The following is a 13,049-nucleotide window of genomic DNA, read 5'->3' as shown; positions in this document are numbered from 1 at the left end:
GCTCACAATCTGAGGCGGCGGCGTCGGGGCTGGTTCGCCTTCCTCCTTTCCCTCTCGCTCGCTCGGGCCCCGCAGGCCCGGCAGCCCCTCCACGGGCGGGCCCTATGAGTGTGTCCCTGGTGGTGCTTCGCTTGGAGCTGGCCGAGACTTCGCCCGTGCCGGGCGGCTTCCCTTACAGCGCGGCCGGTGAGCGGGCGGGGGAGGCGGGCGGTGACATTGCGGCTTCAGGCCTCACTCCTGCGCCCCGGGGGGTGGAGCCCGTGGAACTCCCTGCTGCGGGACGGCGCGGTGAGGGGCGAGACCGGGCCTCGGATGCAGCAGGAGCTCAAAGAGCGCAGCCCCTGAACCTCTCTGAGGGTTCCCCCTCCTCCTCCTCCCCTTCTACCTTGTCCATTGAATAGCAGCTGCAGCTGCATAACGATCCCTGGATGAGCTCCACCACCTGTTTTTCTACAAACCAGGCCTCGGATTCAGCAGGAGCTCACAGGAGCACAGCTCCTGAACCTTTCTGAGGGTTCTCCCTCCTCCTCCCCACCTTGTCCATTGAATAGGAGGAACAGCTGCATAACCATCCCTGGATGAGCTCCACCCCCTGTTTTTCTACAAAGCCAGGCCTTGACTTCAGTAGAAGCTTACAGGAGCACAGCTCCTGAACCTTTCTGAGGGTTCTCCCTCCTCCTCCCCTTCTACCTTGTCCATTGAATAGCAGCTGCAGCTGCATAACGATCCCTGGATGAGCTCCACCACCTGTTTTTCTACAAACCAGGCCTCGGATTCAGCAGGAGCTCACAGGAGCACAGCTCCTGAACCTTTCTGAGGGTTCTCCCTCCTCCTCCCCACCTTGTCCATTGAATAGGAGGAACAGCTGCATAACCATCCCTGGATGAGCTCCACCACCTGTTTTTCTACAAAGCCAGGCCTTGACTTCAGTAGGAGCTTACAGGAACACAGCTCCTGAACCTCTCTGAGGGTTCCCCCTCCTCCTCCCCTTCTACCTTGTCCATTGAATAGCAGCTGCAGCTGCATAACGATCCCTGGATGAGCTCCACCACCTGTTTTTCTACAAACGACCCCTGATGATGATGATAAGGCCTCGGATTCAGCAGGAGCTCACAGGAGTGCAGCCCCTGAACCTTTCTGAGGGTCCCCCCTCCTCCTTCATTGAATAGCAGGTGCAGCTGCCTAACAATCCCTGGATGAGCGCCAACACCTATTTTGTTACAAAAAGACCCCTGGTAATGATGATGATGATCAGGCTTTGAATTCAGCAGGAGCTCACAGGAGCACAGCTCCTGAACCTTTCTGAGGGTTCCCCCCCTCCTCCTCCTCCCCACCTACCTTGTCCATTGGATAGCAGGTGCAGCTGCATAACAATCCATAGATGAGCTCCACCACCTGTTTTTCTACTAAACCAGGCCTCAGATACAGCAGGAGCTCACAGAAGCACAGCTCCTGAACCTTTCTGAGGGTTCCCCCTCCTCCTCCCCACCTACCTTGTCCATTGAATAGCAGGTGCAGCTGCATAACAATCCCTGGATGAGCTCCACCATCCGTTTTTCTACAAAACCAGGCCTCGGATTCAGCAGGAGCTCACAGGAGCACAGCTCCTGAACCTTTCTGAGGGTTCCCCCCCTCCTCCTCCTCCCCACCTACCTTGTCCATTGAATAGCAGGTGCAGCTGCATAACAATCCATGGATGAGCTCCACCACCTGTTTTTCTACTAAACCAGGCCTCAGATACAGCAGGAGCTCACAGAAGCACAGCTCCTGAACCTTTCTGAGGGTTCCCCCTCCTCCTCCCCACCTACCTTGTCCATTGACAAGGTGAAGCTGCATAACAATCCCTGGATGAGCTTCACCACCTGTTGTTCTACAAAGCCAGGCCTTGGATTCAGCCCAAGACCCTTGGGCGAGAACGATCCACAAACAGGGTGGCCAACTTGAATTCCTGCAGTTTTGAGGGAGTGGGCCCTGGGGGACTACAGGGGTTGAGGAATGGAGGGACCTGCCCTAGAGGAGCCCACCTTCCACAGCAGCCATATTCTTCAAAAGAACTGGTCTCTGTTGTCTGGGAATCTGTTGTGATTCTGGAAGTTCTCCGGGTCCCCCCTGAAGATTGGCAGCCTTATCCTTAGAGGAGACGAGGCCTGTCTGAAGTGATCAACCAGAGGCTGTTTCAGAGGAAGTCTCTCCCCTATTGCTTCTTCTAGAGGGATAGCCATGCTAGCCTGCTGTGACCAAAATAACAGAAGGGCTATGGTCTGAATGCTAATAAAGTTATATATTTTATATCTTTTATATAAGACGTATATAGAACTGTATATAGAGGCTTATATCTGGCAATTGAATGTGTTAAAAGGTGCCCCCAGTGTCTTCTGTTACTGTTTTATTTTAGTAGTGAAGGGGATTTATTTGTGTTCATTGTGAAAGCAGCAAAACTCAGCCGTGCACTGGTGTGGTTTGGGTGGCCATGTAAGTTGGGGAAACTTCCTGGGTATGCAAAAATAAAAAACTTTGTAAAGTATTGGAAACTGGTAAACTGCTTTTGACAACAGGTTTGTCGATAGCTGCTTGCTTTAAAAGCAGCAGTACTGTGGTCTGAATTCTCTGCTCACGACCTGAGTTCTATCCCAGCGAAAGCTGGTTCAGGTAGCCAGCCCAAGGTTGACTCAGCCTTCCATGCTTCTGGGGTCAGTCAAATGAGTCCCCAGCTTGCTGGAGGGGAAAGTGTAGATGACTGGGGAAGGCAATGGCAAACCACCCCTGTAAAAAGTCTCCCGTGAAAACTTTGTGAAAGCAACTTCACCCCAGAGTCAGAAACGACTGGTGCTTACACAGGCGACCTTTCCTTTCCTTGTAGCTTCTAGCAAGTAATCATCTCTTCCAGGGAGCCCAGAATACTGGGTAAACTGGAAGAGGAATGATTCTCTTTCACTTGAGTAGTCGGTGTACATACTGCACTTTACTGAGATGGGTGTATGAGGTGGACAAGTACCTTAGTCTCAAGCCTTACCTTTAATAAGCCTGGAAATCTTAGTTGTAAGCTTGTCTTGAAGATGGTAATTGCTTTTCTGCAACATACTGACATAAATATTTGTCCACTTGAAAAATGTATCTGCTTGAAAAATTTGTTCTACCAAAATAAAAAAGTTTGTAATAACTGGTGCTTTTAGACTTCTTGACCTAACAGACTGACCTCTCTCCTGAGGCAGAGCCTCTTTTCTTATTCATTTTTAAGTTTCCCTTTTAAAAAATATATATGCGATGACATTTGAATGGTTTTGAATGATTTTTTTAATTCTGCTGCTTGTGCGTACGTGAGAGTTGATCTCTCCTCTAGCTGTTAAAGATACTGGGGGGGTGGGTTGAGAGAGCAGTTGCAAAGGTTCTGGTGTTCAGGTTCTGTGCAGAAAGAGGTACAAGAAGGGGAAGTTGGTATAGTCTATTAAGATAATTATGGTTAAAAGAAACAAACCCTGGGATTTTTTTTAACTGCCCTGCCCCTGTACTCATGTGGCTTCTGCCCACTTAAATTACTCATTATAGGTCACATCCCACTGATTGCATTGACTTGCATCACATAATCTTCCTTCAGCCTTAGTGAGAAAGGAGGACTGTAAATAAACTAAACGATCACTAATGTGGGCTCAAATTTCCAGAACATCCTTTAACCAGGACTTTTTTTTTTGTAACAAGTATCATCCAACTGGGGGGGGGGGGGATACTACTCCAAAACATAGGCAGGATCAGGGCACTGATTCATCTGAGCTGGCATACTTGTCCTGGCAGCTGCCAACCCAACACCTAAGCAAGTCCACAAACAAGGAGAAGATACCAGTCTCCCCCACACACCCACACACACAGCTGGTAGTCAGTAACTTGGTGCCTCTGGAGATGGCAGTTCCATTTAACCACAGTGCTGTGGTCTTCTCCATTTAAGCAGTCCTAGTTCTTTCTTGCCCCAGATATGGATGGTGGGAGAGAACATATGAACATATGAAGCTGCCTTCTACTGAATCAGATCTTTGGTCCATCAAAATCAGTATTGTCTTCTCAGACTGGCAGCGGCTCTCCAGGGTCTCAAGCTGAGGTTTTTCACACCTATTTGCCTGGACCCTTTTTTGGAGATGCTGGGGATTGAACCTGGGACCTTCTGCTTCCCAAGCAGATGCTCTACCACTGAGCCACCGTCCCTCCCCAGAGGAGGTATGAGAGAGGAGGGAGGTATGTCACGGAGAGATCCTGTCAAGGAAAGAAGAGCCCTTCAGTGCCTTCAAATTATCCCAGTTGGAAGATCCCAGATAGCTGCATTGCAACGGCTGTTTGTGTAATGCTGTTTCCCGACATGCTTGCCATCTGATAAATAATACACACCTTTGATAGGCTAAGTTAGGCCATGGGTGCATTGTAGCTCAAGGAATGAGGGACTTGACAGACAGGAAGGAAATCTTAATAGGGCTTCATGGTTTAATAGCTGGGCGCTGCTGTTATGCAGGTTTCTTGGGTCATGTTTGGCTGTGGTTGTTTTGTTCTGTTCCGGCTAGCAGGCAGTTGTTAGAATGAAATGAATCACTCTTTCTGCTTAGCCTCTGACATGTCTAATGAGGAACTCCAGAAGACGGCACTAGCTGCAGCCGCGGCCTGCTTGGAAGGGAAGGCGCCGGTGGAGAAAGCAGCCATCATTCACCAGCACATCGGCCGCAGAGAGATGACAGATATGATCATTGAGACTTTAGAACCCAACTCAGGTACTTGCAAACTGCCACTCTGGATTTTTGTACCCAGCACATATGCAAGAAATGCTCTTCTGGGGGTGGGGTGGGGTGGAGTGGGGGGAGATCAGTTAAGCCAAAGGCTTCGGTTATCTCTGTGGTGCAGACTGCCTCCATACAGCAGTTGGACCGCTCTGAAAACTGCTTTGTGAAAAGCCAGTTACCTGGCCGCCTGCCAAGTAAGAATTGTCTCTAGGGGATCGAGCAAGGACGCTTCTGTTCTCTGGCAGAGACTGGGTCTCTTCGTCTCTTTCCCATTAAGTCATGGCTGCACCCTAACGGCACAGATCGTTGTTCTTGGGGAGGCAGATGGGTACTGTAGTTTGTGCTCTTGTTGCAAACCTTAGTGGACTGACTGGAGAGCCAGTTTGGTGTAGTGGTTAAGTGTGCGGACTCTTATCTGGGAGAACCGGGTTTGATTCCCCACTCCTCCACTTGCACCTGCTGGAATGGCCTTGGGTCAGCCATAGCTCTCTTATCTGGGAGAACCGTGTTTCATTTCCCACTCCTCCACTTGCAGCTGCTGCAATGGTCTTGAGTCAGCCATAGCTCTCTAATCTGGAAGAACCGGGTTTGATTCCCCACGTCTCCACTTGCAGCTGCTGGAATGGCCTTGGGTCAGCCAGAGCTCTCTTATCTGGGAGAACCGGGTTTGATTCCCCACTCCTCCACTTGCACCTGCTGGTATGGCCTTGGGTCAGCCTTAGCCCTGGCAGAGGTTGTCCTTGAAAGGGCAGCTGCTGTGAGAGCCCCCTCCAGCCCCACCCACCTCACAGGGTGTCTGTTGTGGGGGAGGAAGGTAAAGGAGATTGTGAGCCGCTCTGAGACTCTTCGGAGTGGAGGGCGGGATATAAATCCAATATCATCTTCTTCTTCTTCTGGCAAGGCTCTTTCAAAGGCAGAGCTGAAAGGAATTCCCAGATAGGGTCTCTGTTTATTGATTCAGTGGCCAGAACAAAGAGAAATGAAAAAGGACATAATCTCCCGGCTGTATACTTGGCTTGATGCTTTCTTGTAAAATACACTCCCTGGATTTTGGATGGCTCCTGGGCAGATTTTTGGCATGGGATGCTTTTTAAGACAGGGACCAGAATGGAGCTACTGTGGCAAAAGCAAGCAGTGCGAGATAGCTATTCTGTTCCAGGTGGTGGAAGGGAAGAGCACATAGCAATAACAAAAACTTTTGCGAGTTTAACTCACTCCCTTGTGACTTTTTCTCTTTGACAAGCATTTCTTTAACCTTTCAGCACTGTTTCCTCTAGTGTGCTGTTGTAAGGCTAGATGGCCTCTTAGTTCATTTGACTCTGGTTCTGTGACTTATTTACCTATCCGCAGTTTCCCAACAAAGCAAGCCCCAAATGGTTCCAGGGTGAGATGCGACTTGAAAATGCTGAGAGCTGCAGCTTTTTCGTCTTCACCCAAAGGGTGATTAACACATGGAATTCACTGCCACAGGTGGTGGTGGTGGCTACAAGCATAGATGGCTTCAAGAGGGGACTGGATAAGCATATGGAGCAGAGGTCCATCAGTGGTTATTAGCCGCAGTGTATTGTTGGAACTTTGTCTGGGGGCAGTGATGGTCTGTATTCTTGGTGCTTGTTGGGGGCACAGTGTGAGGGCTTCTAGCCCCACTGATGGACCTCCTGATGGCACTTGGTTTTTTTTGCCACTGTGTGATGCAGAGTGTTGGACTGGATAGGCCAGGGGTGGCCAACAGTAGCTCTGCAGATGTTTTTTGCCTACAACTCCCATCAGCCCCAGCCAGCATGGCCAATGGCTGGGGCTGATGGGAGTTGTAGGCAAAAAACATCTGGAGAGCTACCGTTGGCCACCTCTTGGATAGGCCATTGGCCTGATCCAACATTGCTTCTCTTATGTTCTTCCAAAGACCCGTTCGTTGTTGTTGTTAGATTCCTTTTATTGTGCTTGAAAATGAGGCATTTGCACAGCCGGATTTTCTCTCAAGCTATTTCTGACCTTGGTCTTCCTTGCTTTTTGTTGTTGTTGTTGTTGAAAGATGAGATGAAAGCAGCAATGGAAGAAGGGAAAGCTGCTGAGGCTTCCTCCCCAGAGGACCGAAGCAAACCCGACGGCCAAAGCGCGGGGACAGCTCCAGACTCACCCTCCAAGCAGCTTCCGGACCAGATCTCCTTCTTTAGCGGGAACCCGTCCGTTGAAATAGTTCACGGTATTATGCATCTCTACAAGACCAAGTAAGAACATAGCGCCCTTTGAGGGGGCACAAGGCAAGGTTGCCTCCAGGGCTTGGCTTCAAAGGAATTTCCCTGCTCCTGGGTGAGAACCTTTGCATTCAACCCCAGGATTTCTTGGGAGGAAGGTTGGGATGCTTGACTTGGTCCGTGTGAGCAGGAGGAAAGAGCAAGTCCGGTGGCATCTTAAAAACTAGCGCAATTTGTGACAGGGTAGGAGCTTTTGTGAGTCACTCCTCACTTCATGTCTGTGTGGGGATGCTGCCAGTGTTAAATCTTTATTGCAAGGGTGTCAAACTCATTTGTTATGAGGGCCGGATCTGACATAAATGAGACTTTGTTGGGCCGGGCCATGCTAGTGTGTACCTATTTAAGATTAAATAGCAGAGATATAAACTTTATAAAGGACACAGACTAACACAATTAAATATTTTTTTTAAAAAAAAAAACCCTTAAAACATGCTTAAAATGTTAGCACTCGGTTTTAAAGGTGCTTTCTTTGTATTTCTCCCACGGGATCCAGGGAACTGGGCAAAGGAAGCTCTGGCTCTTTCCTTCCTTCCCCAGGAAACCGGTGGGGGAGGAGCCTCAGCCAGTAGAAGTAAGAGAGGCTTGGTTCAGTAGCTCTGCTGTGTGATTGAGAAAGCCTGGATAAACAAGCGCTCCCTCCCCACTTCCTCCCCAAGGGAGGAGCCTCAGCCAATGGAGAAAATAGAGGTTTTGCTCTGTAGCTGCTGTGCAGTTGAGCAAGTCTTGCAAGCTGTGATGCAGAAGGAAGCAAGAGAGGGAGAAGGAAGCAGATGACAACCAGTTACTTGGGGGCCTGATTTGGCCCCTGGGTTGCAAGTTTGACACCCCTGCTTTATTGTAACTGCATACAACTGTGGTATTGAAGAGCAGAGGCTCGTGTGCCGGCATCCTAGAGCAGAGAGTTTCAAGCTTTCTGCCCTCAGGGAGTCCTTTCCTTGTTAATGGATCTGCTTAGGTCTGTTATGGGACCCCTGCATTATACAGAGGCTTTTGAGTCATGACCTCAGATGTTAAGGCAGCACTTTTGGAGGCCTGTTCCAGGACTTTGGTGCCCTTGCAGCTGCTCTTCACGAACCGAGAAGGTTTGCACACATTGCTAGGTAGTGCTATGAAGCCTGTTCCAAGGAATCTTCTCCACCATTACTGGTATTCTCCTTGAGGAACCCGTGATAGGTTTGCCTGGAATGCAGCTTGGAAGTCACTGTTTTAGAAATGTAATAATGACCCCTTGGTAGCCAGTCTCAGAGCTGGCTTAAAATGGTGTTTAGGGATGAATCAGTCATTCAGTTCTGCATTAGGAAACCGGAGGCTGCAATCGAGGAAGTGGCTTGGCCCTTCTGCACCAAACAGCTACGCTGCTGAGTTTTTTAGAAAAATGTCTCAAAATTCAGTAGAAGTTTCTTGATTCCACAATTGACAAAGAGATGCCTTTTGTGCTTTATTATTTTGTTTTGAAGTTCTTGAGGCATTGTGATGCCATGATGCAGTGTGGCATTTGGACATGTGGCTTTCTTTGGATGTAACAGCAAACCGCGGTTTTGCTGCCATGTGAACAGACTTGGGGAGAATCTTATGTATTCTTCCCTCTCCTCAACTTTGGTGACTAGTATTTCTAGGTTTGTGTCAAAGCTCAGCCTAACATTACATCCCAACAAGCAAACCATGATTTGTACTAGCTCTGCAAACCCAGGGTTCCAAATCACATTTTGTTCCCTTTGGATTCCTGGGTTTGCTGAGAGGGTGGAAATCGTAGTTTGTCCACTGAAATGTAATGGCAAGCTATGGGAATAACCCTTGCCCCACTCAGAGGGAGTGTGCCAGCTGGTGGAAACCCTAGCCCTGTTTGCAGAGTGGCAAGCCATCAATTGCTGCTGCATCTCAATCAGAGGCCATGTGGCGCAGAGTGGTAAAGCAGCAGTACAGCAGTACTGTGATCTGAATTCTCTGCTCATGACCTGAGTTCGATCCCAGTGAAAGCTGGTTCAGATAGCCGGCCCGAGGTTGACTCAGCCTTCCATCCTTCCGAGGTCAGTCAAAGGAGTCCCCAGCTTGCTGTGGGGAAAGTGTAGATGACTGGGGAAGGCAATGGCAAACCACCCTGTAAAAAGTCTGTCGTGAAAATGTTGTGAAAGCAACGTCACCCCAGAGTCAGAAACGACTGGTGCTTTCACAGGGGACCTTTCCTTTTGAAGAGCCATGCGGCGCAGAGCGTTAAAGCTGCAATACTGCAGTCCTAAGCTCTGCTCACGACCTGAGTTCTATCCCAGCGGAAGCTGGATTCAGGTAGTCAGCCCGAGGTTGACTCCGCCTTCCATCCTTCCGAGGTCGGTCAAATGTGTACCCAGCTTGCTGGAGGGAAATCGTAGATGACTGAGGAAGGCAATGGCAAACCACCCCGTAAAAAGTCTGCCGTGGAAATGTTGTGAAAGCAACGTCACCCCAGAATCAGAAATGACTGGCGCTTGCACAGGGGACCTTTCCTTTCCTTTCTTCAATCAAACCTGTGACAAGTTCAGCCCCCCCCCCCCCCTTTTATAGATCATGTTATATTATGCAAGGTGCTTAAACATCTGGAAATGGTGCTTCCAGTAAGACATGCAATTTCTTTTTTCAAAAAAGTATATTGGTCCTCTGCTCATGGAGCTTTGTGCCTCACATACTTGTGCGCTGAAGGTGATTTTGATTGTGAGGTTTTAATGTTCTAAGGTAGGTAATCCCCTGTGCTAATACCAGGCATTTCCAACTCTGGGGTGACATCGCATCAGGATGTTTTCACAGCAGACTTTTTACAGGGTGGTTTCCCCTTGCCTCCCCCAGTCATCTCCACTCCCCACCCCCAGCAAGCTGAGTACTCATTTTACCGACCTCGGAAGGATGGAAGGCTGAGTCATCCTCGAGCCGGCTACCTGAATTCGGCTTCCGCCGGGATCGAACTCAGGTTGTGAGCAGAGCTTGGACTGCAGTACTACAGCTTTACCACTCTGTGCCATGGGGCTCCTTTTAATGTTCTAGGGCAGGGGTGGGGAACAGTGGCTCTCCAGATTTTTTTTGCCTACAACTCCCATCAGCCCTAGACATTGGCCATGCTGGCTGGGGCTGATGGCAGTTGCAGGCAAAAAAACATCTGGAGAGCCACTGTTCCCCACCCCTGTATCTAGGGATTTAAAAAGAACATACTGAAGACCATTCTCACCCTGAGTGTGATCTATGGGCTGGTTGCAGGGTCTCTCGCATCAGTGTCTCTAAAGAGATGCTTCCATTAAGATTATGATAACAGACCAATTTGTTACATTTAGTTGGTTAAACTGCCTTTTTATGAAATGCAAAATCTGGTTGATTCACGCTGATAAAACAGCATGCGAAATCCTAATGCTGGCTCTGATCTGTTGCAATATCTTACAGGGATGCATTGATCAGTGGGAACGTATTGGGGTCAGAATTCACACACATTGAGAGCTAAAGAACTCTGGGAAACCCATCCGGTGTCACTGTCTCCGCTAATAGCAGTACACCGTAACAAATATCTTTTGTGTTATGGCTGGCAATTGGACTGAGACCATCAAACGCTGCTGAACTTACTGATCCTTCTGACTTTGTCTCGGCAGCAAGATGACCTCCTTAAAAGAAGACGTGCGGCGCAGTGCCATGCTGTGTATTCTCACCGTTCCGGCCACAATGATGAGCCACGACCTCATGAAGTTTGTGGCTTCTTTCTATGAAGTTATTGAACACATGAAAATCATTCGCGACTCCACACCGAACCAGTACATGGTCCTGATCAAGTTTAGCTCGCAGGTAAAAAATAAAATTATTCCCCCTTCAGCCAGCTTTGATCTCCAAATAGGCCGCTTCTTAGGCCTTTGGAAAGAGTTCTCCACCAGCGTTCATTTGGCCGTTTGTCAGTTACAAAGCACCTAGTGTGAACTGGATGCCATCTGCTGCCATGGAGGCCTCGGACCACATCAGCGGCCGTAATGGTCTGCTGGCTTTTGCTGTCCACAAGCTCCTTCCATGAAACTGTTCTCAGTTGGTAAAATGGCAAAGGTGTTCGTCTTGAGCATTGGAGACCCAGTTTCCAATGCCTGCCCTGCTCCAGAGCTCGGGCCTGCTGTGGGCTCTTCTTCTAATCTACTCTTCTAGGGGCATTGTATGGATAAAATGGGGCTGGGTGAGAGCTATGGATGATGATGATGATGATATTGGATTTATATCCCATCCTATACTCTTGAGTCTCAGAGCGGCTCACAATCTCCTTTTCCTTCCTCCCCCACAACAGACACCCTGTGAGGTGGGTGGGACTGAGAGGGCTCTCACAGCAGCTGCCCTTTCAAGGACAACCTCTGCCAGAGCTGTGGCTGACCCAAGGCCATGCTAGCAGGTGCAAGTGGAGGAGTGGGGAATCAAACCCAGTTCTCTCAGATAAGAGAGCTCTGGCTGACCCAAGGCCATTCCAGCAGGTGCAACTGGAGGAGTGGGGAAATCAAACCCAGTTCTCTCAGATAAGAGAGCTCTGGCTGACCCAAGGCCATTCCAGCGGCTGCAAGTGGAGAAGTGGGGTATCAAACCCAGTTCTCCCAGATAAGAGAGCTCTGGCTGACCCAAGGCCATTCCAGCAGGTGCAAGTGGAAGAGTGGGGAAATCAAACCCAGTTCTCCCAGATAAGAGAGCTCTGGCTGACCCAAGACCATTCCAGCAGGTGCAAGTGGAGGAGTGGGGAAATCAAACCCGGTTCTCCCAGATAAGAGAGTTCTTGCTGACCCAAGGCCATTCCTGCAGCTGCAAGTGGAGGAGTGGGGAATCAAACCCGGTTCTCCCAGATAAGAGAGCTCTGGCTGACCCAAGGCCATTCCAGCAGATGCAAGTGGAGGAGTGGGGAAATCAAACCCGGTTCTCCCAGATAAGAGAGTTCTGGCTGACCCAAGGCCATTCCTGCAGCTGCAAGTGGAGGAGTGGGGAATCAAACCCGGTTCTCCCAGATAAGAGAGCTCTGGCTGACCCAAGGCCATTCCAGCAGCTGCACGTGAAGGAGTGGGGAATCAAACCCAGTTCTCTCGGATAAGAGACCGCACACTTAACCTCTACACCAAACTGGCTCTCCTGCTATCCTGAAATGGCTGTGGGGGGCAGCTGGGATCCTTCTACAGAGCTGATCTTTTTTTTCTGTGCCTAGCCTACCTGATAGGGTTTTTGGGGGGGTTAAAAGGCGGGCCATCTGTGCTGCTGAATGAGCTCAGTGGGTAGGATACAAATAAATCATTTCACTTCCTGCTGGGGGTGGTGAAAAAGAGGAAAGTGGGGGGGGGGGAGGCGGCACCATTCCCCAAGGTACGCGCGGCTCTGAGTCGTTGGCCAACCACTTCTGTGTCAGAGTGCTGTTTGCTCTGCCAAGCGCCTCTTCTCCAGAGACATTCAGAGCCTTCAATCTAATAGTTGATTCAAATTGCTCAGCTTCCTGCTCCAAATGGCCTTTAATTGTAATTACTGTCTGCAGTGCAGTTTCCCCATCATTCTCTGTGTGATTTAGTTTGTACGTGGATTCGAAAGCGGTGACTCAGGCGAGTGGGAGGAAGAGGAATTTTAGCCGCTGGGTCTGCCTTGAAGCGGGAAACCTGCTCTCTAAGGTTGCAGAAGCCAGAGTCATCCTTTCAGGGAACCTGTGCAGGGGATGTGGATGTGCAAGAAATCCATAGGGGTGCAGTGGTTGTATCCATACCTGAGAGATTCCAGGCCTGAAAATTTGAAAGCTGGCTCTAAGCTTCTGATGCCTAGCAGTTTGTCCTAATTTCTAAATGCAACTTAATGCCATTCGTACACTTTATTTTTTAAAACTTTGGGCTGGCAGATTGCTTCTCTCCAATGCAAGTCTGAGTGTGCCCACAGAGGAGGTTACTGGTTAAAAGTTTTGGGGGCCCTGGGCAGAGAATAGCTGGGGCCCTTTTCCTGCCCGCCCATCCGCATGTCCCTCCATCACTGCCCCATGGATCTTTCACAAACCTTACTCATTCTCCTAGCAGAACACCTGCCCTTCTCTCAGCAG

The 13,049-nt window shown here is 49.5% G+C and overlaps 1 protein-coding gene across 1 annotated transcript in view; it reads left to right on the top strand.

Moving 5' to 3' along the window:
• The window catches only part of BRAP (BRCA1 associated protein), a 54,036-nt gene continuing 40,987 nt past the window's right edge, over positions 1-13,049 (top strand). Inside the window, exons 1-4 of the mRNA XM_060249817.1 lie at positions 1-186; positions 4,587-4,748; positions 6,790-6,985; positions 10,618-10,807. Coding sequence (XP_060105800.1) covers positions 105-186; positions 4,587-4,748; positions 6,790-6,985; positions 10,618-10,807 — 630 coding nt within the window. The 5' untranslated portion in view covers positions 1-104. The remainder of the gene's footprint in view (positions 187-4,586; positions 4,749-6,789; positions 6,986-10,617; positions 10,808-13,049) is intronic.

The sequence above is a fragment of the Heteronotia binoei genome, chromosome 11 (genome assembly GCF_032191835.1).
Source record: "Heteronotia binoei isolate CCM8104 ecotype False Entrance Well chromosome 11, APGP_CSIRO_Hbin_v1, whole genome shotgun sequence".
NCBI classification, from domain to species: Eukaryota; Metazoa; Chordata; class Lepidosauria; order Squamata; family Gekkonidae; genus Heteronotia; species Heteronotia binoei.
Note: the sequence above shows the minus strand (reverse complement) of the source record. Positions and strands in the feature narration are given on the sequence as shown.